This window comes from Gobio gobio (assembly GCF_949357685.1).
Source record: "Gobio gobio genome assembly, chromosome: 8".
In the NCBI taxonomy this organism is placed as follows: Eukaryota; Metazoa; Chordata; class Actinopteri; order Cypriniformes; family Gobionidae; genus Gobio; species Gobio gobio.
The window spans coordinates 40,561,151-40,587,861 of record NC_137114.1 but is presented as its reverse complement, the minus strand read 5'-3'; the positions used below and the strand labels follow the sequence as shown (position 1 = coordinate 40,587,861).

The window sequence follows — 26,711 nt, the reverse complement described above, 5'->3', positions numbered from 1 at the left end:
ATCTCCGTTTCTCCGCATTAACCCCGCTCACTTTAAAATTCTGACCAATCACACAATAGTTCTCGGACACCTACAAGAAAAAAATTCTGCTCAGACGATGTGTCGAGAACGAGCTGCGAGAACTCCCAAACCAGGGCTCAGAGAACAAAATGACGTCATTTTGTTCTCGCAGCCCTGGGAGCGAGAACTTATTTCTCTGTTCTTGCGGAGTATGTTGCAGCCTTAACAGGTCTTTGAGGGTCAGAATTCTAGCTGATAGACAGGTGTTCAAATACTTATTTGCAGCTGTATCATACAAATAAAATAAAAAATCATACATTGTGATTTCTGGATTTTTTTTTTTAGATTATGTCTCTCACAGTGGACATGCACCTACGATGACAATTTCAGACCCCTCCATGATTTCTAAGTGGGAGAACTTGCAAAATAGCAGGGTGTTCAAATACTTATTTTCCTCCCTGTATGTACTGTAAATATTAAATACTGCAGTTTGACTTTTTGTTTTCAAAGCTAAATCTATACTCTAATAAGTCTAAGACAGTGAAATTACAGAGACAGAAGCTGATTCTAGTGCAGGTGTCTGTAACAGGTGTCTGTGCAGACTGATTATTCATAGATTCTTGTCCAAATAGAGGTAACAAGGAGACCAATTCAGCTCCTGCTTTCTTACCAAATGGAACATAATGACCTTTATGAGCTGCCAAGAGCTGAATTGCATCAATTTGCGCTGTGAAATAATCAAACGCTCTGGTTTGTGAGCCAGCTTTTTAAACAAGCTATTACAAGTTATCAGTCTGTTTCAAAACCCAGAGGAATGTTGGACCAAAACAAATTGTCTTTCCCAAGTCCAAATTAACTGGTTTATCTCCGACTAATCGAACTCCATGCAAAACTATTGCAAAACAAGCAAAATTTTCATTGTGAAAAAAAAAACTTTCACCTCGGAGGCCACATTCTAAGCTAGAAATAGTTTCTTGGCACGGATAGCATCTTGCACGGGTACATTTGTTTCTAAGGAATCATCTCTGATGCAATTTACCAAAGAAAAAAAAAAGACAAACTGAGACAAGATGAGATGTGAGATGAGATCAAAGTGTCATTACTGAGATTTTCCATAGGGACACGATAACAAGGCTGTGTGGTCTTTTTTCCACATGGGCCTACTGAGAGGTTCATTAAAAATGTTGGCGTTATGTCTTCAGCAAGAATCTTCAACTGCTGTCATACTAATATTTATAACCTTTCATACTCTTAAGACTCTGCAGATCTGTCTATACCGTGCCGTGTGCATCTTGTAATGAATGCTGGCTTTTCTAATCAATACTCCTCATCCTGTAAGAATGCAGGGAAGATGTTCAGTTCCTTTTGGCACTGACTAAACTTGCATATCTCCAATCAGATATTTCTGAGTGTCGGGTCATGTGGTTGCATGTACACAAAGAGAACAATACCAACACTGTTTTCTTCTTAACAGTGTTGTTATAGAAGACCTGGATGGAAAAACAATTCCTTTGTTACAGGCACGTTCTCACTATGCCTACTATAGATGATTTTAGAAAGAATATTCTAAAACAAATCACAAAGTTAAGAAGCTCTTGCTACCACGTTTGGGATAAATTGATTTGAAATGAAAAACTATGACTGCAATAAAATTTGCACAAAGGTGTATCTATTAATTGACATTCTGTAATGTGTTGTAGGCAATAAATCAGATTGAATGAACTTTTGGAAGCTTGAGTGGCTGTTCATAAAACAGGAACAATTGACAGACTGTGTTTTTGTGTCTTGCCTTCTTAATATGGATATAACTAAGCATAAACCAAGGATGGACTGCGGGTAGATGGATCAGAGGAAGAGAAAGAAACAGCAAATGTTCTGTGGTGGAATAAAACCATGCTTGGCAGCCTCTCTTACCTCAAGCATTTTCCAAACTTCCTGTTTATGAAATAAATATTGGCAGGCACAGCAGAACAATCTATCATAGCATCTTCAGCCCCAGACTTTTTCGCACCCTTTTCACAGCACTAAAAAGCCAGATAAAAGTAGTTTATACAACAGAAGGAGAAGAGAAGTCAAATAGGTTTAAAATAGGTAAAAATCAAAACGAAATTTAACTATTTAAAGGGATAGTTCACCCAAAAATTTAAATTACCCATGATTTATTCACCCTCAAGCCATACTAGGTATATATGACATTCTTCTTTCAGACGAATACAATCTGAGTTATATTAAAAAATGTCCTGGCTCTTCCCAGCTTTATAATGGCAGTGAAAGGCAGCCCAAAATTTGGCTTCCGTATTCAACTTATGAAAAAAGCGTAACTGCTGCAACGATGACGGCAGATGTAGTGCAAGTGTTTTGAACTGCGAGAGACGTTACACTTTCTTCGTAAGTTGAATACAGAAGGCGGTCCGCCGGAAGCTAGATATTTGACTTTATAAAGTTTTAAATAGGGATATTTTTCTTACACAAACCCATTGATTCCCTTCAGAAGGCCTTTATTAACCCCCGGAGCCGTGTGAATAACTTTTATAATGGATGGATGCACTTTTTTGGCCTTCAAATTTTGGGCTGCCATTCACTACCATCATAATTCTTGGATTAGCCAGAACATTTTTTAATATAACTCGTCTGAAAGAAGAATTATGGGATTATTTTCATTTTTGGGCAAACTATACCTTTTAAATAACCGTTTTCTATTTTAATATATTTTTAAATGTAATTTACTCCTGTGATGGCAAAGCTGAATTTTCAGCTTCATTACTCCAGTCTTCAGTGTCACATGATCCTTCAGAAATCATTCTAATATGATGATTTTCTGCTCAAGAAACAGTTGTGCTGCTTAATATTTTTCTGGAAACCGTGATGTATTTTATTTCAGGATTCTTTGATGAACAGACAGTTCAAAAGAACAATTTATTTGTAATAAAAAATATTTTCCAACAATATAAATGTTTTTACTGTCACTTTTGATAGAACTATTCCTTTAACTATGGAAAACCTCCATGTAATGCCGTTATCAATAATAGCAACCGATCTATCATGAACATGTCCAGTAAAACTTCTATCACAACATATGACATTTATGTTGTGAAAAGAACATTTGAGGACCATTTTTACAACTTATTGTCATCTTCAATCAGCATTTGACAGTATATACTGCCACCAAGTGGCTTTACAAACATGATGACTAATGTAAAGCAGACAGTGCTCAATACCTCTTGTGAAGATCTACCTTCATGCAGAGTTTAGATCTAACTCTAATCAAACACACCTTAGCCGGATAATCAAGGTCTTAAAGTCCGCTCGAAAATTACATACAGGTGTGTTAGTGCTGGAGCAGGAATCCTTTATATAAGAACAGACAGTTCACATGTTTGTCTCAGGAGTTACTTTAAGTCAAAGCCGGTGCAGGTTTCACAGTCATTTCAGAGTAGTGGTCTAAAATAAGGGATCAATATGCTGACTAAATATTTAGCATTCCACTGCTGTTATCAAGGCCACAGCCGTATGTTTAAAAATAATTCTCATCAGGCGAATGAATTATATAACCACAACCATATTGTGGCTGTACGATAAGAGTAAGTCTGTACTAAAATGATAAATGATATGTTAAGTTAAAAGCAATAATATCTAGGTCCTTTTGCTTTCATTCTGGGTTACTTTGTTAAAATAATATATCATCATCACCAGAGGTTTGTGTGGCAGAATGTGTAAATTTCCATTTGGAAACAGCTCGCCTCTGGATAATTAGGCAGACAAAGACATCCGGTTCCTTGCTAGAAGAGCCGCAGACATCGGATAAGTAAACTAATTCCTTCCCTCAGATGATGTCCGATGTGTCTGTTTGCATCGAGGCACGAGCAGCAGCTGGCACCCTCGTGTCTCCCTTGTATCCACACAAATCACACGCTGCCATTTCAACAGGACCTGTCCGGCATGCTTTTATTTAGAGTGTCACTGCACACAATCTGTCATCTAATATGTGAGCCAATTCATGTGGCAGGTGTGATATTTTAATAGACCGATTTTAAGCAAAATTGTCAGACAGACGGTGCCCAGTACCTGAATATTTTGTGGAACTGTACAGTACCTTTCAGGACGTTTTTGAACTGCTGAAACAAATAGCTGAAGCTGAGACCCTTGTATCAATGGTGTCCAATCCTGCTCCTGGAGGGCCACTAACCAGTTTCGCTTCAATCCCAATTAAACACAGTTGAACCAGCTAATCGAGGTCTTCAGGATTACTAGAGACTTCCAGGCAAGTGTGTTGGAACAGGTTGGAGCTAAACTGCAGGACATTGGCCATCCAATAGAAGAGTTGGACACCCCTGACTTGCATGAAGTAATTCTTTTCCCAGAAAATGTCACAAAGAGGTGCTTAACCTTCAGAAAATTAGGCTTGTCTCCTTCATGAAGTCGAACTAAATATTATATGAGCTATTTTTTTATTTTATTTTCTACATTTATTAGAATATACACCAATCAGGCATAACATTATGACAGGTGAAGTGAATAACACTGACTGTCTCGTCATCACGCCACCTGTTATTGGGTGGGATATATTAGGCAGCAAGTGAACATTTTGTCCAAGTGAACAAGTTGATGTGTTTGAAGTAGGAAAAAAATGGGCAAGCGTTAGGATTCGAGCGAGTTTGACAAGGGCCAAATTGTGATGGCTAAACGACTGGGTCAGAGCACCTCAAAAACTGCAGCTCTCTTGGGGTGTTCCCAGTCTGCAGTGGTCAGTATCTATCAAAAGTGGTCCGACAGGGTCATGGGCGGCCAAGGCTCATTGATGCACGCGGGGAGCGAAGGCTGGCCTATGTGGTTCAATCAAACAGACAAGCAACTGTAGCTCAAATAAAAAAATTCTATCAACAAACTTAACAGGGTCCCAAACATACCCAAACTAGAAAAGAATATAAATAATAATGAAAATGTAACAAATAATGATAAAAATCCTTTTTTTTCCCTTTTTGCTCTGCGCCTAATTTTACATTCTACAATTCTATCAGCAAAGATAAAATATTAATGATTAATTCTGCTTAATTGGTCATTAAATTCTGCAGGTCATTAACAAAAAAAACAATGTTATGTAAACCAATGTTACTAAATTTTAAATTGCTACTCTATAATGGTTACACCCACGTGTCATGATATTTTTCCTATACAAACAACAGAATAAAAACATGTTTTTACATTCTTCCAGGACAAAAATAATTGCTGGGAATAACACGGAATGTGTGTAACAAGTAATGACTGTAAACACAATGCAGATGTGCAGAATTTATGACACAAATTGGCAGCCGTTTTAATCAAAACAAAAACAAAATCTTTACGTAAATGTGGCTTCATAAGCTCAACAAATAGGACTGTGATTCCATACTAAAGCTCAACAGAATTACGTGTCTCTAGCTTGTTAGTTATTACACATTCTTTCAGGACCAATCTTTTTCACGTGCCAAACGGTGTTCAAGTGAATTAGTAGTAATGCTCTAAACTGATTTTACGGCAGTTTGGAATTATTAATATATAACTCAAAAGGTCAATATCTAAACTAAGCCACTGGTCACAAAAAAGGCTATCCTCCAAAGACACCATGACTGATTACTCAACATTGCAATACAAAATAAAACATCTGTTCAATCAAAATGTCTTCATTCTTCTCTGTACAGTGGCTGCATCCGAAATCACATTCTCTCTTGAGTAGGCACTGAATAAGTCATTACTTCACAACCGCTAAAAAAGTATGTTCTATATAGTACGAGTGTCTATGCAGTATGAGTGTAATCCGGACGTACTACATTCGCCATGCTGTCATTATCACATGACCTACCAGCGACAGTTGCGTCGCTTCACTTCTATTCACAAATCCATGGTATCTCTCCGAAAGAAGTAGGTCACCCATGTACTTTTTTCCAAGTCTTTTATGAGTACTGTGAATTTGGATATACGTCTTTTGTCACATACTGTTTTTCGCCTACTATATAGTAGGGAAGTATGCAATTTTGGATGCAGCCAGTGTCTATTTTGAGCAAAGTAATTACACTGTCAATCAAAAGTGCTAGCAACTAAAAAACAAATGTGAAGAAATGATGCCAATATCATGAGGTGACTCCTAGGTGGTTCTGTGCTGGCATTGCCGGGTCCACAAATTATCGTTTGATCTAAAACTGCTTTTTGTATGAATAAAATAAAAATGTTTTGGCAAAATTGCAATATTAAGTCAAAGTTAATCAATCTGGAACTTCTGCATGTTTTTTTCCCCTCAAACCATTTAAGCACAAATCCCACCCCTCAGCTGATTTCATTGGTCAACTCAATCACACAGTCACCCGTCAAAAAAATTTAATAACTTAATGGATTCAGTTCAGAAAAGATCAGAGTTCAGAAGAATTATGGATGGATACGATTGCGACAAACAATTACCATCTATCAGGATGAGATACCAATGCTATAATATAAACGTTTTAAAACGATATATAATGTTGAATATAATGTATAATATTGCAATGGGGGAATATTTGTGGGTCCTGAATATGCCAACATATTGTCTTATGTTACCAGTAAAAGTGACCTACATTATTTTAAATATATCTAGAGTCAGAGACAGATCAAGCATATTCTATATTTTCCGCTTCAGCATCAGAATCATGAATATTTTAAATATTTGTATTAGTCCAAGCCTATTCATTTCCACCCCAAATGTAGCATTTTGATCAACAGGAAAACATTTTTTTGAACTTTTACCATATGTCTTGGGAGTATCGCAACAATATTGTATTGTGTGTTCAGTATCGTGATATGTATCGAATCGTGACATGATGGTATCGTTACACCCCTAGTTTTAAAAGCAACTTGCACTGACATATCTTAAAATATGTCAGTGCCATTGTTTTGTCAAAAGATGCACACCAGTAATGTTTTTTTTTCTTAGGCACATTTATAAAAGCTACTTAAATGTCCTAATTGAACTAAGGCCTAATCCTGGCTTAATCTAAGCCCCGTCTATGAAGCCTAGAAGTAATAACTTGCAGTAAATGGTAAAACTGTGCACTACAAACCAATGTGTTCAAAACTACGGCAATACATTATAATAATATGATAACAAATACCAGTTTGCAATATTTAGCAGCATAACAGACTATTTTTGTACAGCTAAAACAACTGGAAGCAGATGACAATGGAAGCCTTGCATATTCAAGTTACAAATGGCCTGCTCTATGTTAAAGAATAAGGTGGATATTGGTGTAGGTAAGGGGTTATTACTCATTTCAGCATTGCATAGGCTATCAGCACTCAGGCAGGATTGAGCAAAACTGGTTTGAGAAAAGAAACCACAAAACTTATTTAGACACGTGATCCACCACAGTGTCCTTGTCCTGAAAAAGGTTGCAAACCCTTGGTTTAAAGCAGAATAAAGATTAAATGTGTTCTAGCCTGCAAAATAAAACTATGAAACTATCTGAAATAAATAGGACCATTGTGAACTTTTATTTCAAACAGAGAACAAATAAGCACTTGTACTCATCAGCTTGAATCCACAAAAGACACACCTTTGAGACACTGGCTCTATCCAACTGTTTAGGAAAGACACGGGTCTCACTCCAGCTTTCCCGTCTGAAGGCTGTTAGCCATCAGCTAAACATGGCAGGAAGCCGGTCTGCTAGCAGGTGTTTAATACACCGCCGCACAAACGAGTCATTTGAAATGGCTAGACATCACACCACGAGGATCTGCAAAACAGATGCTTTTGGAGCTGAGGGCTTGCGTGCGCGATTTAATGCGACGGCTGACCTTTCAGCTTGAATCCTCGAGGATGGACGGGACGGTTTCAAAGAAACGAAGAAAAAAAATGTCTCTTTTATAGCACAAGGTTTCAGTAACCTCTCTGCATTAGAAAGGCATTGTGCCACGGGATAAATCTGCACACCGCAGACATGCGGTCATCGCTAAACGGAGTAGCAAAAACTCCAAGTACTTTAATTAAAGCAAAGAAGAAAGCTACAACAGAGAGCTGAAACCGAAGGTGGCTCTGTGGGATGTCCCGTGACTGTGTTATTAACTCCAAGAGAAGGTGAGCAGAGGATGGGGAAAAGCCACCTGTTGACAGCTTTAAAACACACAGTTCTCACTTCCTACATCAAGTTGTCATCGGCCCCCACAACACAACTTGTTTAATAAAGTATTTATATTCATGTTTAAAAATACGAATGATCACACAATTGTACAGCAGTTTGGGGACGGAATGAGTGATGCCTTCAGGTGACACCTCATTAAGTCAATCCATCTGTCGGTCATGTCTTTAGACCCTGTTGAGCCTCGTGGCTATCTTTACAAAAACAAACTATCATACTATTGCTGCACTGTATAGTGTGTTCATAAATATGCATAAAATATAAAGATACCCTACTATATTTACCAAAATGAGTAGTATACAACAAACATCACTGCACGGAATACTACATGAAACCTCTTTCTGGACTAATTATTTGACCAGACTGCCAAAAATAAAGACATTTTTACACTAAATTGGATAAAGAACCGTTTTAATTTCCAAGATGACAAGTGGATGCGTACAATCTAGCATACTACAGATTTACACAATTATTATAGAATAATGCTGTTCCTGCTGTAAGATGTTTTTGTAAGAAGTCTCTTTTAATCATCAAGGCTGCATTTATTTGATCACAAATACAGTAAAACAAAACAAAAAAACAGTAATTTTGTTAAATATTAGATTTTTTTTTTTTTAAGTTTTGAATTTTAATATATTTTTTAAATTGAATTTATTTCTGTGATGGCAAAGCTGAATTTTCTGCATCATTCAGTGTCACATGATCCTTCTTAAATCATTCTAATATGCTGATTTGCCGCTTAAGAAACATTTATTATTATTATCAAAGTTAAAAACAGTTGAGATGCCTAATATTTTTTAGTGGAATCACAATTTTTTTTTCTCATTTTATTTGTTTTAGGATTCCTTGATGAATAGAAATAAAACAGCATTTATTTTAAATCTTCTGTGACACTATAAATGTCATTATTAATTAAAATTATAATATAAATTGTAATAACATTCATACAAATGATTAATTCGAACTATTGTAATGATAAATGATAAAAATGACATCCATCATATTAATCTTACTGACCCCAAACTTTGGAACGGTAGTGCATAATACGCATGTTATAAGCCGATTTTTTACTGAACATTAATGAAAACTGATGTCATGGTCACACTAGACTTCATTTGTAAAATGTTTTTTTTTTTTACATAAATAAACATATAATGATAAATCAGAAACTCGAAATATTCCATCTACTTTCCTGCACACCTGCAACTTTGAAGTTTGTGTTCTTTGAATACAAGAGGTCAAACTGAACGCAGAGGAATGCAAAACTTCGAACGAGCCTGTTTCCAGTCTATGGAGTTAAAGGTTTAATGAAAGGCTCACCTCGAGCCAATCATGGCCTAAAGTATCACAAACCCTGCAAATGTTGCAGTAGGACAATCTATAAAGTAGACAGGCTTTCAGCCACTATGCACTTTTTATTTCATGCAATTATGTATCTTATATTTATAGATGTGGTCCAGATTTATGACCTTTACTAAGTTGAAAACACACTTCTTTCCACATCGTAGATGAGAGATGTGTTGGACAACCTCTCCAAAATCTCTCAGCAATTGATTCAAGAGGGTGAGAAAAAAATTTATGTGCTAAATGTCCTCAGCAGTGATGAAATTTTCTGTCTGCTAATGGCGCTAAAACATGCCTGATCTATTCTGCATAATGAAAGAAACAGACAACAGTGTACTTCAAAATGTACTGGAGAAAATCCAAGCAATTGGTTCAGCTTTGAGGTCTAATCCGAGGACAGCAAAACTGGGCGAATCTGTGGTTTAAATTCAACAAGCAACCAAAGATGAATTACACAGGGAACTGCTACCTTTCTATGAGGGTCCCAAATAGCAGTCTGATGGTCCTCTGGATGTTCTCTGTGCAGAGCCAGCTCCATTGATCCTTCAAGAGCATGCACAGGATATTCAGGGCCTGGTCAGATAGAGTCGTCTCGCTAACTGTACACAAACACACATGTACACATGATAGAAATCCATGAGTCACAGCAGAATCTTTGAAAATGTATTTGTGAAATGATTTCCAGAATGAATGTCCACAAGTACAACTAAAATACAAAATATGAACACTCCAGTCACTAACATGTTTTTTATAAAATGGAACCTGAAATGACTTTCGTTTATTTTTTCCTGAACAGAACTATGAAAGCTTTTTGTCAGGGTTTTGTCAATGCAAGGGACACTCTTGAAAGTACAATGCTGCCCTCTAGAGTTGCTGCTGTGAATACTATGTTGGAAAACAGGGCTCCTTTGAGATAAATGTTGAGATCCACAGCCTTAAAGGGTTAGTTCACCCAAAAAAGATAAATTAATTAATTAATCAATCATTAATTACCCTCATGTCGTTCCAAACCTGTAAGAACGCCAGCTTTGTATTGGTCAGCTCCTGCGTTAGAGCTTAGATCGGGCCCAAAAAAATCAAGCCCGACCCACGTTGTGCCCGAGCCCAACCCGGCCGGACACATTAACTGTAATTATGAGCCTGAGCCTGATTTAAACTTGACAATTTTTTTATATGTGGGCGTTCTGATGAGAATGAGCCTGTAAAGAGCGAAGTGGAGTGGTGTGACGCTCAGCTCAATAATACGCTCTATGCCAGCGCGCTCCACTCATGAACCACTCATGAACTAGCCATTAAACAATGTATTTTGTTTCATATTTATGTTTAAATATTATAATGTTATTTTTAAATTTCATTAGGCTATATTGATTAAGAAAAGTGCAGAGATGCAAGTGGGTCAGAAATGATTTTGACCACTTCATTAAGTTTTGTTTTGTAGAAAGCCTTTCTTAAAGTGAATTTCGTTTTGTATAAAATGTATCTTAATTTTAATCAATGTTTAATCAGCCAATTGCCTGGATTTAATAAATAAGAAGCAAATAGGCTATAGCAGACAATAATCGTGACATGGAGGCGCTGAAGCGATCAAGATATGTATAAATAGACTTCACTCAATAATAATATAACGCATGGTAATTAAACTTGAATATTTATTTCATAACATTTTTAAAACCACAACAGAAATACATGCATTACAAAGCATAAACAGCGAACCTGTTTTGGAGCGTTAGACAATCGAAAGTGGCCTCTTATGCCTAATTATTTTCAGAAGCGTGATAACATTCTTTGTACATAACTTTTTTTCAACACGACTTGTTTTAAAAAATGTATGAATAAAGAATAAATAAACTGGATAACCATTAATGCACCGTCAACTGCTAATTTCAAAGCAAACACTGCGCAACACGTCCTTGCATCACATAATCAAATTCAGTCAGCTAATAAAGCTTGATCATTTTATGCAATATAACATACCATTTAATACGAAGCATTAACCGTCTATAGAAAACATTGACCTGTCCTGTATTGGCAATCTGAAAGACTATAGGAAAAATGTTTGATAGATGCTAGTAACCTACTTGGATAGGCTTAAACGGAATCCATAAACTAGCCTAAATCAGTCTATTTGAGCTTAAAGTCCGTACTGCTTATTTAAACATTCGAAAAGAATGTCCTCCAATACCTGCACATTCATTGTAGACCTCAGCGGGGAAAGAAATGTACTTGAGGCATGAAAATGCGCGCTCTACACTGACGGTAGATTCATAGATGACTGGTGCGCGGGCATTTCACTCACGCTTGATCCGTCAACGTCACATGCTGTACTCCTCAATTCATGATTAGTCACTGCCAAATAAAAATATTAAAGAGAACGATAAAATAACGTTATTAACCGGTTAATGGTCATTTCAAATTAATGTTTCTGTTCAGAACGATTCAAATTGATTTTGATTTCGTTTTCGTTTTTGTTCCTCTTAAAATTTTGTTCGTTTCCGGTTTTCGTTTTCGTTCCTTGAACCGGTTCGGAGCCCTGTTTTAAACGAAACAATTTGAAACAAAAGGAATAGTTCAGCATGACTGGCGTCTCAGAGCGTTTCTGTTCAGAATGCTGTGCTTCATCACTGCATGTGCTGTGAGTTTAACACATATTAGTTCTTACTTTGCTAAAAATATATATATTATTTCTGATTATGGCATAGCTTTCTGCCCACCCAATTAGGCTAATAAAAATACACAAATGCTTGATCAAGGGCTTGGCCCCCCGAGGATAGTGGCGGGAAATATCCGGCCCGCGGGTCAGCATTACACGCATACGTCGTGGTGCTCACGTGAACAGCATCAGCCAATGCAGAGCCGGCGTTTTGATGTAGAACCCTGAAGCGCTGCACTGCGGTTACAATGAAAACAGTGTAGGAGACTGACACAGAAGAGAAGAAATTGTTGAATAAAGCCGTTATTTTTGTTAGTTTTTTTGCGCACAACAAGTATTCTCGTCGCTTCATAACATTAAGGTTGAACCACTGTAGTCACATGGACATTTTTAACGATGGCTTTACTACCTTTCTGGGCCTTGAAAGTGGTAATAAAATGGCTTTCTATGGAGGGGCCTGAGAGCTTGGATTTCATCAAAAATATCTTCATCTGTGTTCCGAAGATGAACGAATGTCTAACGGGTTTGGAACGACATAAGGGTGAGGAATTAATGACAGAATTTACATTTTTGGGTGAACGAACCCATTAAAAGAAAAGTCAACCATTTACTAACCCTCATGACATTTCAAACATTTAATTTATTGTTTCAAATAGAAAAGAAGAATTTAAAATAATATAAGTGGCCCAGAAATGTTCCACTCAAGCAAGCTGTTAACACAACAACAGCTGTGATTGCATCATTACATCGAGTTGACCTCAAGTATTATTATAATAATTATAATTATTTCTCTTACAGAAACAGTCATTACCAGAGTCACTGAAGGCAGGTTCACTCTGTGGGTGTGCTCTGGCACATGTGCAGATCTTCATATCCCATCTGGGTCCCAGGCCTCCGCTTCTTTCTGCATCAGCATCAAACCCTGGAGCATTAACCTCAAATCGCTCCTTCTCTGAGATGAAGCTCTCCAGTCCATTCAACAAGAAACCATTGAAAATCTTCAAAAACAACAACAAATCAATACACATTCCCCGTTGCTGCACAGTGACTATTGCAGATCAGAGAACAATTAAAGGATTAGTTCACTTCAAAATGAAAATTTCCTGATATTTTACTCGCCCCCATCTCATCCAAGATGTTCATGTCTTTCTTTCTTCAGTCGAAAAACAAGATTTTTGACAATATTTCAGGATTTTTCTCCATGACAACCAAAATGTTGAAGGTCCAAATCAAGAGCCTCTGAAGCCCTTCAAAGCACTTTGAAACTGCATTGATTTGGACCTTCAACATTTTGGTTGTCATGGAAGTCAATGGTGTGAAGAAAAATCCAAATCTGGATGAGATGGGGGTGAGTAAAATATTCATAATATTAATGATGACTGCTACTTACAGTGCTGCTTTCGTCACAGCAGTAAATCACTTTGGGTTTCATGTCAGATACATTGAGTGCAGGGGAAATTTTACTAGAGAACCTCATTCTAGACCTAGAAATAAAGAGAGAATCGTGTTTTAGTCATAAAGGAAATTATTTACAGCTATAAACATTCAGAAAGACAGTAAAACAAGCAGCTCTCTTGCCATACTTGGATTTCTTGTCAGTGGACAATTTCCCATCAGGCTCTGCGTCCATGTCATCAGTGGGGCTCTGTGGTTCTGAGCGAGGGAAGGCCGTCTTCAGGGTGTCCACTATAGCATTCACCACAATCTGCCGAGTGACATATTGAATACAAATCGTAAAAGGTATTTTTGTGACGCGTTTCAGTCAGAGCACACAATGTGCATTATGTAAAAGTACCTTGTCTATGCGTGAAACGATGAAAGGTTTCTTCACAAAGGCAATTCTTGCATCCGTATTTAGAGCGAGAAATTCTTGCATTTCCTCACTGTTGGCCGTCTCAGGAACGGCACAAAGTTGCTGTAATAAAAGAAGACAGGAATGACTATTTAAATAATGAGGAATGGAATACTACTTTACGTAATTTAAAATAAAATAAAGAAATTCGAAGAACGTACTCTAAGGAATGTCTCCAAAAGACTTTTCCTGGCCTCGACTTTGTCGCTGTCCATGTTTCCAAATGGAAGCTCAGGAAAGATTTTCTTTGGTCCTTTCACATCTACATTTAGCAGAACAAGAAAACTAATCAAAACACTGTTTTGGAAAACTTTGCCATAGACGGGACTCATTTTCTCCGCTCACTTTTAATAATTTTGCGTAATTCTGGTTTCTCCTCCAAACGGGTCTGAAGGTTGAGGAATTCGCTGTATCGTCGGTTGACAGTGTGATAGGCCAAGGGCTGCAAAGATTCTGGATTCTCTGAGTCCACAGCTGTCTCATACTGCAAGACAAACAGCATCGTTATCAAGTAAACATTGTAATTACATTCCGTCCCCTAGGTTACTGCTTTACAGAACTGGAGATTTTCATGAATAGTGTGATTTTCCCTAATATGTGCTCAGTCTTATCTGTCTGCAGAGACTGAAATGAAATCAAGTAATTATTTTCATGTTATGAACGATATAGATAAACTCTGAGTGAGCGTTAGATGACAGCAAAGGGACCATAAATATAAAATTAGAAGAAATGAGCATAAACAATTAAGGGCCAGATTTACTAAACAGGGCAAATTAGCATGAGAGCGTATTTCCAAAAAAGCACAAATGGGAGTGGAAAGTTCTGCGTGTGTTCTATTGATGAAGCGCAAGTTAAAGGACACAGACGCAGCCGGATCATTAACATAATGACCAACGCAATATACCAGTTAGCTGGTTTAAGACGTGCTCTTTTGGGGCGGTAAATAGTGGCGCAAATACCGCTGAAATCGACGAGCGCAAACCTTAGAAAATCACCTTGCATGATTAATTTAAAGGTTCAGTGGGTAAAATTTAGCGGCATCTAGTGGTCAGGTTAAGAATTACAAGCGCCCACCACTCACCCCTCCCTTTCGAAGCACATAGAGAAGCTATGGTGGCCGACACAGGACAAAGATGTCATCATCCTAGACCGCTGAGAGTAGCTAGCGCAGTTTAACTGCTAGAGCAGTTTGTCCGTTTAGGGCTACTGTGGAAACATGGCAGTGCAAAATGGCGAATTCACTGTAAGGGGACCTGTGGTGTATGTAGATATAAATGGCTCATTCTAAGGTAATAAAAACATAACGGTTCACTATGTGAGGTCTTTATACACCACTGAAAACATAGTTTATTAGTATATTAAAGTACACTCACCTAAAGGATTATTAGGAACACCATACTAATACTGTGTTTGACCCCCTTTCGCCTTCAGAACTGCCTTAATTCTACGTGGCATTGATTCAACAAGCTGCTGAAAGCATTCTTTAGAAATGTTGGCCCATATTGATAGGATAGCATCTTGCAGTTGATGGAGATTTGTGGGATGCACATCCAGGGCACGAAGCTCCCGTTCCACCACATCCCAAAGATGCTCTATTGGGTTGAGATCTGGTGACTGTGGGGGCCATTTTAGTACAGTGAGCTCATTGTCATGTTCAAGAAACCAATTTGAAACGATTCGAGCTTTGTGACATGGTGCATTATCCTGCTGGAAGTAGCCATCAGAGGATGGGTGGTCATAAAGGGATGGACATGGTCAGATACAATGCTCAGGTAGGCCGTGGCATTTAAACGATGCACAATTGGCACTAAGGGGCCTAAAGTGTGCCAAGAAAACATCCCCCACACCATTACACCACCACCACCAGCCTGCACAGTGGTAACAAGGCATGTTGGATCCATGTTCTCATTCTGTTTAAGCCAAATTCTGACTCTACCATCTGAATGTCTCAACAGAAATCGAGACTCATCAGACCAGGCAACATTTTTCCAGTCTTCAACTGTCCAATTTTGGTGACCTTGTGCAAATTGTAGCCTCTGTTTCCTATTTGTAGTGGAGATGAGTGGTACCCGGTGGGGTCTTCTGCTGTTGTAGCCCATCCGCCTCAAGGTTGTGCGTGTTGTGGCTTCACAAATGCTTTGCTGCATACCTCGGTTGTAACGAGTGGTTATTTCAGTCAAAGTTGCTCTTCTATCAGCTTGAATCAGTCGGCCCATTCTCCTCTGACTTCTAGCATCAACAAGGCATTTTTGCCCACAGGACTGCCGCATACTGGATGTTTTTCCCTTTTCACACCATTCTTTGTAAACCCTAGAAATGGTTGTGCGTGAAAATCCCAGTAACTGAGCAGATTGTGAAATACTCAGACCGGCCCGTCTGGCACCAACAACCATGCCACGCTCAAAATGGCTAAAATCACCTTTCTTTCCCATTCTGACATTCAGTTTGGAGTTCAGGAGATTGTCTTGACCAGGACCACACCCCTAAATGCATTGAAGCTACTGCCATGTGATTGGTTGATTAGATAATTGCATTAATGAGAAATTGAACAGGTGTTCCTAATAATCCTTTAGGTGAGTGTATATTATATTGCATTTCTGTCAATAGATCCTCCTAAATATTACACAGTGGACCTTTAAATACTCTCCTCCCATAAATTTTGCGTCTGAAAGGGAAACTCCTACAAATGCATATGCAAAAATAACTGTGCCCACGCCTTTTCAGCGCTAATTTTTCACTGCGTGTCTTTAGTAAATCCTGACAGTATTTTTTTAATGCCAAAAGAGGGTCTGAGCTGGTGCAAGCTGTTAGTAAATCTGGCCCTAAATATCTAACACAAGCCAATATTGGTAAAACTTTAAACCTCCTGCAGAGTAAAGGAGCGCTAATTCACCTTTACAGTGTAGAGAGTGTAGGGATGTGAGCCAGTGCCTCTGTGCTCCTTGGCAGTGATGGTACCAGTGATGCGGAGGTTCTGGATAATGACCGGACCCTCTGGGCTGCTGAGGGGCTCAAAGTTGAAAGGTGCCAGTGCCATCCCAGCTGGTGAAGAGGCCTGGATGGGCACAGTCAAAGCCAGCTCACTGGGGTTCACCAGGCCAGGGTGGTCTACACTTTTCTCCAATGGCTGAAGAGTGCAAAAGCTTGATGACTCTTCCTCGGGCGCACAGGCGGAATGTACTGATAGCTCTTTCTCTGTTGAATTGGTGTAAGTTGGAAGTTCATCCTCGAGATCTAACGCAGTGTCAACTGGAGTGGTGCAATTGGTGAGTCTTTCCGAAAGGGTCTCCTCTGTGCCGATCAGAACCAGCGATTCCAGAGAGCTCCGCTTGAAGTCCGTCACAGGAGATTCTAAATCAGAGTCTGTTTCTTGATAGAACGGATTGGGCTTGCCGAGTCGCAGAAAATCTCTGGGGCTAAAACCCAACGGAAACGGTTTTATCAGCCGTGGTTCGTCTTCCTCCAGGTTGTGTGGAGAAGGAGAATAAAGCTCAGTGGAATCAATGACATCGTAAGCTGCAAGTTCTGGCGTTGGGGCCTCCGTTACTGTGGGCATCTCTGGGGTGACTTTTAGGGTCAGAACGCAAGGAACCTTAAGTTCTTGTGGTGCGTGCTCTTGAGTATATACAATTTGAGGTGGAGCCTGAACTTCTACTGGTTGTGGTTCTGGGGCTGGTTCGCTGGATTTAGTGAAGACGCTTACTATCAACATGTTTAGCCAGTCTGGGTCGGACAGTTTTGTAATTAAAGGCAGAAGAACGTTGCACGTGATAAGTTCGCCCACCACAAATCGACCTGTTCGGGTTTCTAAATGTGGAGGAGGTACAAGAACATGTAGAAGGAGATCTACAATGGCCCGTACGTAATTCACCTCGACAGCGGAGCTCTGAAGAGCAGGATGAGGTGGGCAGAGTTTGCTGTACGCCTCCCACAGAGCTCCATCTTTTTCCACCTCTTGTCCTTCTTTGGCACTCAAGTAGCACTGAAGGTGGCATCCAGATAGATCTAACACCCTCTGGGATAAAGCTTTCCTGTCGACCCTTGCCGCTCGACCCTTGAGCTCCATCGCCATGGAGATCATGGCATTGTGCACCTCATCCTCAAACTCCTGTTCTCTGGAAACTGTGGCGTACCACGAGGAGACAAAGTCACGTATGATCTTGCCAACTGTCTTCTGGATTTCATCTTCCAGTTGTTGCTCGTTCTCGGCACTATGTGGGATCTCCTCCAGCTTAAGAAAACGCTCCAGATGAAAAACGCTGTCCGAGTCCAGGACAGCCTTGGAACCCAGCCAACCACCTAAGACCACTAAGAGGCTTGTGAAGACACAGAGGAGCCACACGTTGACCAGCAGGTGGAACAAGACCATCCAGGCCAGCAGTGCCCCAAAACCAAGAAGCCTCTTCTGGACCAAAAGCTCAGACAAGCCCCAGGGGCTTGAGTTGAGAAGCTCAGGATGAGACATTGCCGAGATTTACATGCACCTGTAAGAGAAAATGGAGAAAGTTAAGTTTAAGTTAAGTTTTTACAAAAGTATAACCATAGTATCCAGCAAAATAACACAAATTCTACAATTATTGTCAAGTATGTAGTAAATACTCATTACTTCAGGGACAAGATGTAAATGTTTAAATGGATAGTTCACCCAGAAATAAAAATGCTGTCAATGCATCATTTACTCACCGTCATGTTGTTCCAAACCTGTATGACTTACTTTCATTAAAAGAGTATATTTTGAAGAATGTTGGTAACCAAATAGTTTTGGTTACCACCGACTTCCATTATATGAACAACAAAACAGAGACATTTTTTTAAATATCTCCTTCTTCCTCCAAAGAATGTAAGTCATTCATTTTTGTAAACAATGACAGAATTTTAATTTTTAGATGAAAATTGTCTCATTAAAGGATAGAAAAATTTATATTATCCCATTATTTACTCACAAAAAGCACATCCATCCATCATAAAAGTAATCCAAAAGACTCCAGGGGGTTAATAAATGCCTTCTGAAGCAAAATTATGGGTTTTATTAAGAAAATTATCCATATTTAAAACTTTATAGACTAAAATAACTAGCTTCCAGCAGACGACTTCCGCCAAAAGAGTAACCCCATGCAATGTACGATGTAGGATGTAGGAGTAGCGTAAGTTTTGACGCCTCTCGTGGTTCAAACTAATAGGGCTGGGCAACAAACTCAAGCTCCTCTTTTCTTATATCAAATCCTCCCTTTTAAAAAAATCTTGTTTTAGACTTCTAATTTGTTTTGCTCTATCCTCTGCGCTTCCGCGTTCACCAATACATCATGGTCAGGGATTACTATTTCGCCGTAAATCGCTAGTTATTTTAGTTTATGAGTTATATAATTATATATTTTTCTTACACAAGCGCATCGATTTGCTTCAGAAGGTCTTTATTAACCTCCTGGACCCATGTGGAGTGCTTTTAAGATGGATTATTGTGTTTTTTTGGGCTTCAAAATCTCTACCCCCTTTCACTTCCATTATAAAGATTAGAAGAGCCAGGTCATTTTTTAATATAACTATGATTGTGTTCGTCTCAAAGAAGAAATTCATATACGTCCTAGGATGGCTTGAGGGTTAGTAAATCATGGGGTAATTTTCATTTTTGGGTGAACTATTCGGTTTATGAAAAAACTAAATTGATGGATCATCAGTAGTCTTAACATTGGGAGTCACATGTTACTACAATACAACTTGGTAACTAGGCAGTAGCCACCACTGTTATCATTAAATGTTTATAATTTAATATCAATATAATATTATATAATTTATCATGGTTTTTTGGGGGGGGGGTTTTACAGCATGTAGCCTAACCTTTAACCATGGTTACCATGACAATTGTTTGTAAGGGGCGTCTAATGATCAGCGCTTTGATACAGAAAATACTTAAAAACAGTAAAGAGCAGCTATATAGTTGAAATTATTAAAACAGAAAAGACTACGTTAGTTTACATTTGCATATAATGCCGTTACTGTATGTTTTGATAGGTAGCCTATCAAGCTGGCGTTTCGTACTAGTAACGTTACTAAAAATATGTAATATGTGGTACAGTGAAACATTATCGAATCAAAATGAACTTACCTTAACAGCATTGGCGGTAAGTGTAAGGTGCAAATTTAGAGCCTAACCAATTCATGTTTAAACGCCGACTCGTTCGGCCTTGCAGTGTTTTGACAGCTTCTTCTTCCTCGTCATCTCCGCCTCAGATGATGCACTGCACTCGGCGTTCTGTCGTCCTCTACAGGTCATACCGATCCCTGCAGCGCCCTGAGGAACAGTGCAAGTGACAACTTCAGTCACCATTCACTTTCTCTGCATCTTTCCCCACACACAATGCCCAGTGAGTAGGAGATGGTCATTCTGGCTAACATTCTTGAAACTCCGTAACATTATTTGGGTGATATAGTCAAAAATTGGGAATAATTAAGATTGGGTGTTTTTGAAAGTCTCTTATGCTCATGCAAGGATGTATATATTGGATTGAAAATACAGTAGAATCAGTTATATTGTGAAATAGACTACTATAGGTAGCCTATATATGGGGTTTTCTTGGTCTCGAGACTGGTCTTAAGACCATTTTTTGGGTCTTGGGTCTTGTCTCGGTCAATCAATAACTTCTTTGTAATGTGATTTTTTGTGTTACTGTGCTGCCCGGTTCAAAATCAGTGCAGGATTGTCTCAAAAACTAATATAAATTAATATAAATGGCCACAAAATTCTGAGATTTAGTTTTTTATATAATACAATTAAGCAATATCACAAGAGCAAGAGAGCTGTTTTCATGAATATAAGCGTGATTGCAAATTATATTGATTTATACAAACGTTCAATAAACAAGAAGTTAATATTAAATTACATTTTAAACTGTGCATGTCTTTGCTAATTCGGCAACATTTCGTTAATAAATGAATCAGCTGTTTTGAACAAATCAGTTGAATAAAGGATTCTGTGACTGTTAAATCATTTTAATGTTTAAATAATGTAATCTGAACATTATTTATGCAGGTGTAATTGTACCAATTCAGATGCAACTTCTGTGCCATGATTTTGATTATTAGTGATTTGATTGGTAAAAGCGTTATAGTGTCTTACTATTCTAATTGTATTTGTTCATTAAATATAAGTCATTTCTCAGACAGTAGATATGGATCTTTTAGATGAATTTTTAAGGAGTGCTGGTATGGTCTTGGTCTCAACCCCACAAAGTCTTAGTCTTGTCCTGGTCTCGGCACATGCTGGTCTTGGTCTCGGTTTAGGTGGTCTTGACTACAACACTATATTACAATTTAAAGTTAATATTAATATATTTTAAAATGTAATTATTCCTGTGATGGAAAAGCAGCCATTCCTTCAGTCTTCAGTGTCACATGATCCTTCAGAAATCATTCTAATATGATTCGCTGCTCAAGAAACATTTATAAATCTTTTCTAACGATATAAATATTTACTATCACTTTTTATCAATTTAACACATCCTAGCTGAAAAAAAGTATTAATTTATTTTCTTTTTTTTAAAACGGTAATGGTAGTGCATATTGTTACAAAATATTTCTATTTTAGATAAATGCTTTTCTTTTAAAAACTTTTTATTCATCAAAAAATCCTGAAACATGTATCACAGGATATAAAAAATATTAAACAGCACACAACGGTTTCCAACATTGATAATAAATCAGCATATTAGAATGATTTCTGAAGGATCATGTGACACTGAAGACTGGAGTACCGGCTGATGAAAATTCAGCTTTGCGTCACAAAAATAAATTATATTTTAAAGTATATTAAAATAGTATATTAATATATTTTTGATCAAACAAATACAGGCTCGATGAGCATGAGACTTCTTTCAAAAACACAAAATAGTAATGCTTCCAAACTTTTGACCGGTATAATTTTTATAAATATATACACCCTTAAAAATAAAGGTGCCAGGAATAACCAAAAAGGGGTTTTCATGGCAGTGCCATAGAAGAACCATTTTGGGTCCCTGGAGAACCGTTTTGTGAAAGAACCATTTCTTTCTAATCGTTTTATAGTCTAAAGAACCTTTTGTGCAATGTAAAGATTCTCTGAATATTAAAGGTTCTTCCTAGAACCATACACCCCACCAAAGAACCATTATTTTTAAGATCGTATATACAGTATATTTAAATTCTAAATTAAATTGTTGAACAAAATGACATTATAGTGAGCATTATAAAAACAACGAAGTCAACCTTGAGTCCCACATCATAAATCTGAAAGCAACGGGAGTTAAAACAGACACAGCTGCCTATTTGAACATGGATGAATCATCCAGTGCTGTTAAAACTGTTAGTCCTTCTACAAGTGATGTTCCTCAGAAACAGACAGTTATTTCCGTTACGCTGTAAATTTTAGGAAACCCCCTGAAAAAAACGCAGATGAGATGACCATATTGTTTGTCATATGCAAATATCATTATTGTTCTCACCAGATCGCACTTCCTCTAATCGAGTGTGAAAACAACAGACAAGATTTAAATACACATTTTCCATATACAACCAATAATTCTCCTCTACAGCCATCGTGTGATTCTTAAAGAAAGGGTTGCTGAAAAAAAGCACATTTCACTGAACATAACCAAATAAAGAGGGTCAATCCGGGTAAACTGGGTCACTTTTTTCCCAGAACTCATTGATCCAGTCAGTCTGAGTCCTGCAATGCTATTTGAATCCTGTCCAGCTGGACAGTGACCTATAGTGCGGATTATTCTGATAACTAACAAGAGCACAGAAGTGATGAACAGTAGGCCTATGTGCCCATTCCTCAATACCCCACTCCAAACACACAGATATGGCTATTAGAGTCTAGTGTTTCCACTAGGTAAAACAGAAGTGTGTCCTCTCTGTTGACTGAATACAAAAGAGTTTTTCCTGGCATTATATTGCACTATATAAAAGCAGTATTCGAGTTCTCCCTTATGGACAATTCATAGGCATATTGCGCAAGAGCTGCATCCTGAGGGAAATTATTTTTTAAGCGTATAGCTCCATCTGCATGAGTGTTCATTTCCAAATGATTTACATCATCTAAATGTCATTATGATCAGTCATTGCTCATTTGTATTCGAAAAGGGAGAACCCCGTTGTGTTGCTGGGAGGATTGGGAAAATCTACACCAGTGGTCCACAACCAGAGGACATCAAGACTCTTAAAAATAAAGGTTCTTGCATTTATATCCATTTAATATCCATGGAATCTTTACATTCCACAGAGGAAAATGTTTCTTAGGTTTAAAAAAAAAATGTTCTACACATTAAAACACAGTAAGAAGAAATGGTTCTTGTAGGAACTGTTCACTGAAAGGTTCTTTGGGGAACCAAAAATGGTTCTTCAATGCCATCGCTGCGAAAATAAGACAATCAAGATGACTTTAAATGATTTCAAATAAGACAAAACAGATATTAAAACAACTAAAGAAATTAAGAGATTTAATATTTTAATTCACCCCCTTAACAAGTATTTTCTTTCCCTTTTCTTTGAAGAACCAAGGTTCCTAAGGTTTTGGAACACCTGGATATATGAGAAAACCTTATTCTAAAAGTTTGATTTCTAGACCAGGGGTTTTCAAACTTTATGATGCCAAGGACCCTCAAATATGATGAACCATCTATATTTATGTATGAAAAAACATTTAAACTGTTAGATAAATAGTAAGTGTGACATTATAAATACAACATATTGCTTCCCAACTTAAATTGGCTATACTTAATGTTGGATGTACACTCACCTAAAGGATTATTAGGAACAGCATACTAATCCTGTTTTTGACCCCCTTTCGCCTTCAGAACTGCCTTAATTCTACGTGGCATTGATTCAACAAGCAGCTGAAAGCATTCTTTAGAAATGTTGGCCCATATTGATAGGATAGCATCTTGCAGTTGATGGAGATTTGTGGGATGCACATCCAGGGCACGAAGCTCCCGTTCCACCACATCCCAAAGATGCTCTATTGGGTTGAGATCTGGTGACTGTGGGGGCCATTTTAGTACAGTGAACTCATTGTCATGTTCAAGAAACCAATTTGAAATGATTGGAGCTTTGTGACATGGTGCATTATCCTGCTGGAAGTAGCCATCAGAGGATGGGGACATGGTTGTCATAAAGGGATGGACATGGTCAGAAACAATGCTCAGGTAGGCCGTGGCATTTAAACAATGCCCAATTGGCACTAAGGGGCCTAAAGTGTGCCAAGAAAACATCATTACACCACACCATTACACCACCACCACCAGCCTGCACAGTGGTAACAAGGCATTATGGATCCATGTTTGGACTCTACCATCTGAATGTCTGAACAGAAATCGAGACTCATCAGACCAGGCAACATTTTTCCAGTCTTCAACTGTCCAATTTTGGTGAGCTCGTGCAAATTGTAGCCTCTTTTTCCTATTTGTAGTGGAGATGAGTGGTACCCGGTGGGGTCTTCTGCTGTTGTAGCCCATCCGCCTCAAGGTTGTGCGTGTTGTGGCTTCACAAATGCTTTGCTGCATACCTCGGTTGTAACGAGTGGTTATTTTAGTCAAAGTTGCTCTTCTATCAGCTTGAATCAGTCGGCCCATTCTCCTCTGACCTCTAGCATCAACAAGGCATTTTCCCACAGGACTGCCGCATACTGGATGTTTTTCCCTTTTCCCACCATTCTTTGTAAACCCTAGAAATGGTTGTGCGTGAAAATCCCAGTAACTAAGCAGATTGTGAAATACTCAGACCGGCCCGTCTGGCACCAACAACCATGCCACGCTCAAAATAGCTTAAATCACCTTTCTTTCCCATTCTGACATTCAGTTTGGAGTTCAGGAGATTGTCTTGACCAGGACCACACCCCTAAATGCATTGAAGCTACTGCCATGTGATTGGTTGATTAGATAATTGCATTAATGAGAAATTGAACAGGTGTTCCTAATAATCCTTTAGGTGAGTGTATAAACCTGAAGAACATTTTCAGTAAAAAAAAATTTGTATAAGCAACTTTCACAATAAATGTATGTAAGCAGCTTACATACTGTGTTACGAATACTGCCTTACCGCCCCAGTGAGCAAGATAAAGGGGACTATAGTGAGAAAAACTCACTAAAGATACAAAGCAAAGACATACAATTATGGAAAGTATGCATATGGCAAGAAAGGAGAGAAACATTTAGAAATGAAACTGTTAGAATCTTCGGTAGACTTAATCCATTTTTACTTTGTCGTTTTATTCTCTGAAATTTTCTGGGGACCACTTAGAACCTTCTGGAGGACCGCTGGGGGTCCCCGGACCCCAGTTTGAAAACCCCTGGTCTAGACCAAGCCTGTAGTGCTCCAGTCAGAAATTGAAGCTTTCGCGCCTCGATCGCCCCCCGTTGGCCGGTCCCAGTATAGCTCCTAAACCCCGCCTCTCCATGTATTAGAATGGGCGCGAGACACACTAAACAATTTAATTACACTTCAAATAATTGTTTCCTAAAGATGGTTTCTGTCATTTTAGGCAGTTTTTATTACAATAATTTCATTTCAAGTGTTCGTTTTTTAAATAAGTTTAGTTTTAGTGAGTTATTTGATGCTATAAAAAACGGGGGGTGTGACGTCATGATTGACAGCTGAGATTGACGGCTTTTCTGAGTGAAGTTATCACTGAGGCACTAACAGACTTTTTTCTGGATTTTTGGGAGGAGATTGGAGCTTTAGCTTTAATTTCTACTAGTGCTGTCAGTTAAACGCGTTATTAACGACGTTAACGCAAACCTATTTTAACGGCGTCAATTTTTTTATCGCGAGATTAACGTTCTTTTTGGTCTAACAAACTTTGTAGTTTTTTCACATGCTGTTGCAACAACTAGTAACGTTAGAAAAACTACAACACCACTCCGGATGTAGCTAGACCGGAAACAAAACATCAGGCACGCTGCGGCTGCCCGCACTCGTTTGGGCCATTAAAAGATTAGACGTGGATGGCAAGCGTGAGACGCCGAAATGAGAAACGTATTAAGCCATGGTTTAACTCAGGGGTCTTCAACTAAAAGTGCTTGTCTTGAGCGCTGCTTTCTGCTCTGACACCAGACGCGAATGAAGCGTTTTGCGCGAGTGATTTAAGTCAATGCAAAGACGCAAATATACATTCTGCGGCGCGGATTAAGCGGCGTGCATGTCGCGTCATTCGCGTCCGGTGTGAACGCACCATCAGTCTCTTCACTGCATGCTTGACCGCGCGTCTGGGTCTGAACGTAGTAACTGAGCATTGCAACGTTAACTGTTTCATTACGTCAAAAGGCTTCGCGGTCCGGATTCGGACCGGAGTCCGCTAGTTGGCGACCCCTGGTTTAACTGCACTATAGGCGGAGTCCTAGTTTACCTTGCATGTGCACTTTGTAATTTTATTTTGTATCACCCTGTTTTGATCCCTTAGAAAGGGCTGTTGAAGGGGCTGTTTGTGCAACAAAGTATTTGTTTCACCCTTTTATTGATGGGCAGTGTTACATTGTGTGAGCGATTATTTGCTCCAAGTGAGAATGTTGGTGTGAAATCGAACACTAAAGTATGCCAATGTTGTTTTCAATAAAACAAACATTTGAACAAAGCAAGCCGATCCACTTTTCTATGTTGATAAGAGCATTAAAATAAGAAAAAATAATGGGACAAAAAGAAATCAAGGGACATTTAGAATAAATAAAAATGTGCGATTAATTGTGAGTTAACTATG

At 38.4% G+C, this 26,711-nt stretch overlaps 1 protein-coding gene across 1 annotated transcript in view; it reads right to left on the bottom strand.

Moving 5' to 3' along the window:
• The window catches only part of snx19b (sorting nexin 19b), a 33,978-nt gene extending 13,747 nt beyond the window's left edge, over window positions 1-20,231 (bottom strand). The window contains exons 1-9 of the mRNA XM_079824098.1: window positions 20,091-20,231; window positions 16,881-18,471; window positions 14,333-14,471; window positions 14,149-14,249; window positions 13,931-14,050; window positions 13,719-13,840; window positions 13,526-13,619; window positions 12,947-13,133; window positions 9,955-10,084 (exon numbers count right to left, since the gene is read on the bottom strand). Coding sequence (XP_079680224.1) covers window positions 9,955-10,084; window positions 12,947-13,133; window positions 13,526-13,619; window positions 13,719-13,840; window positions 13,931-14,050; window positions 14,149-14,249; window positions 14,333-14,471; window positions 16,881-18,452 — 2,465 coding nt within the window. The 5' untranslated portion in view covers window positions 18,453-18,471; window positions 20,091-20,231. The remainder of the gene's footprint in view (window positions 1-9,954; window positions 10,085-12,946; window positions 13,134-13,525; window positions 13,620-13,718; window positions 13,841-13,930; window positions 14,051-14,148; window positions 14,250-14,332; window positions 14,472-16,880; window positions 18,472-20,090) is intronic.
• Window positions 20,232-26,711: the final 6,480 nt, after the last annotated feature.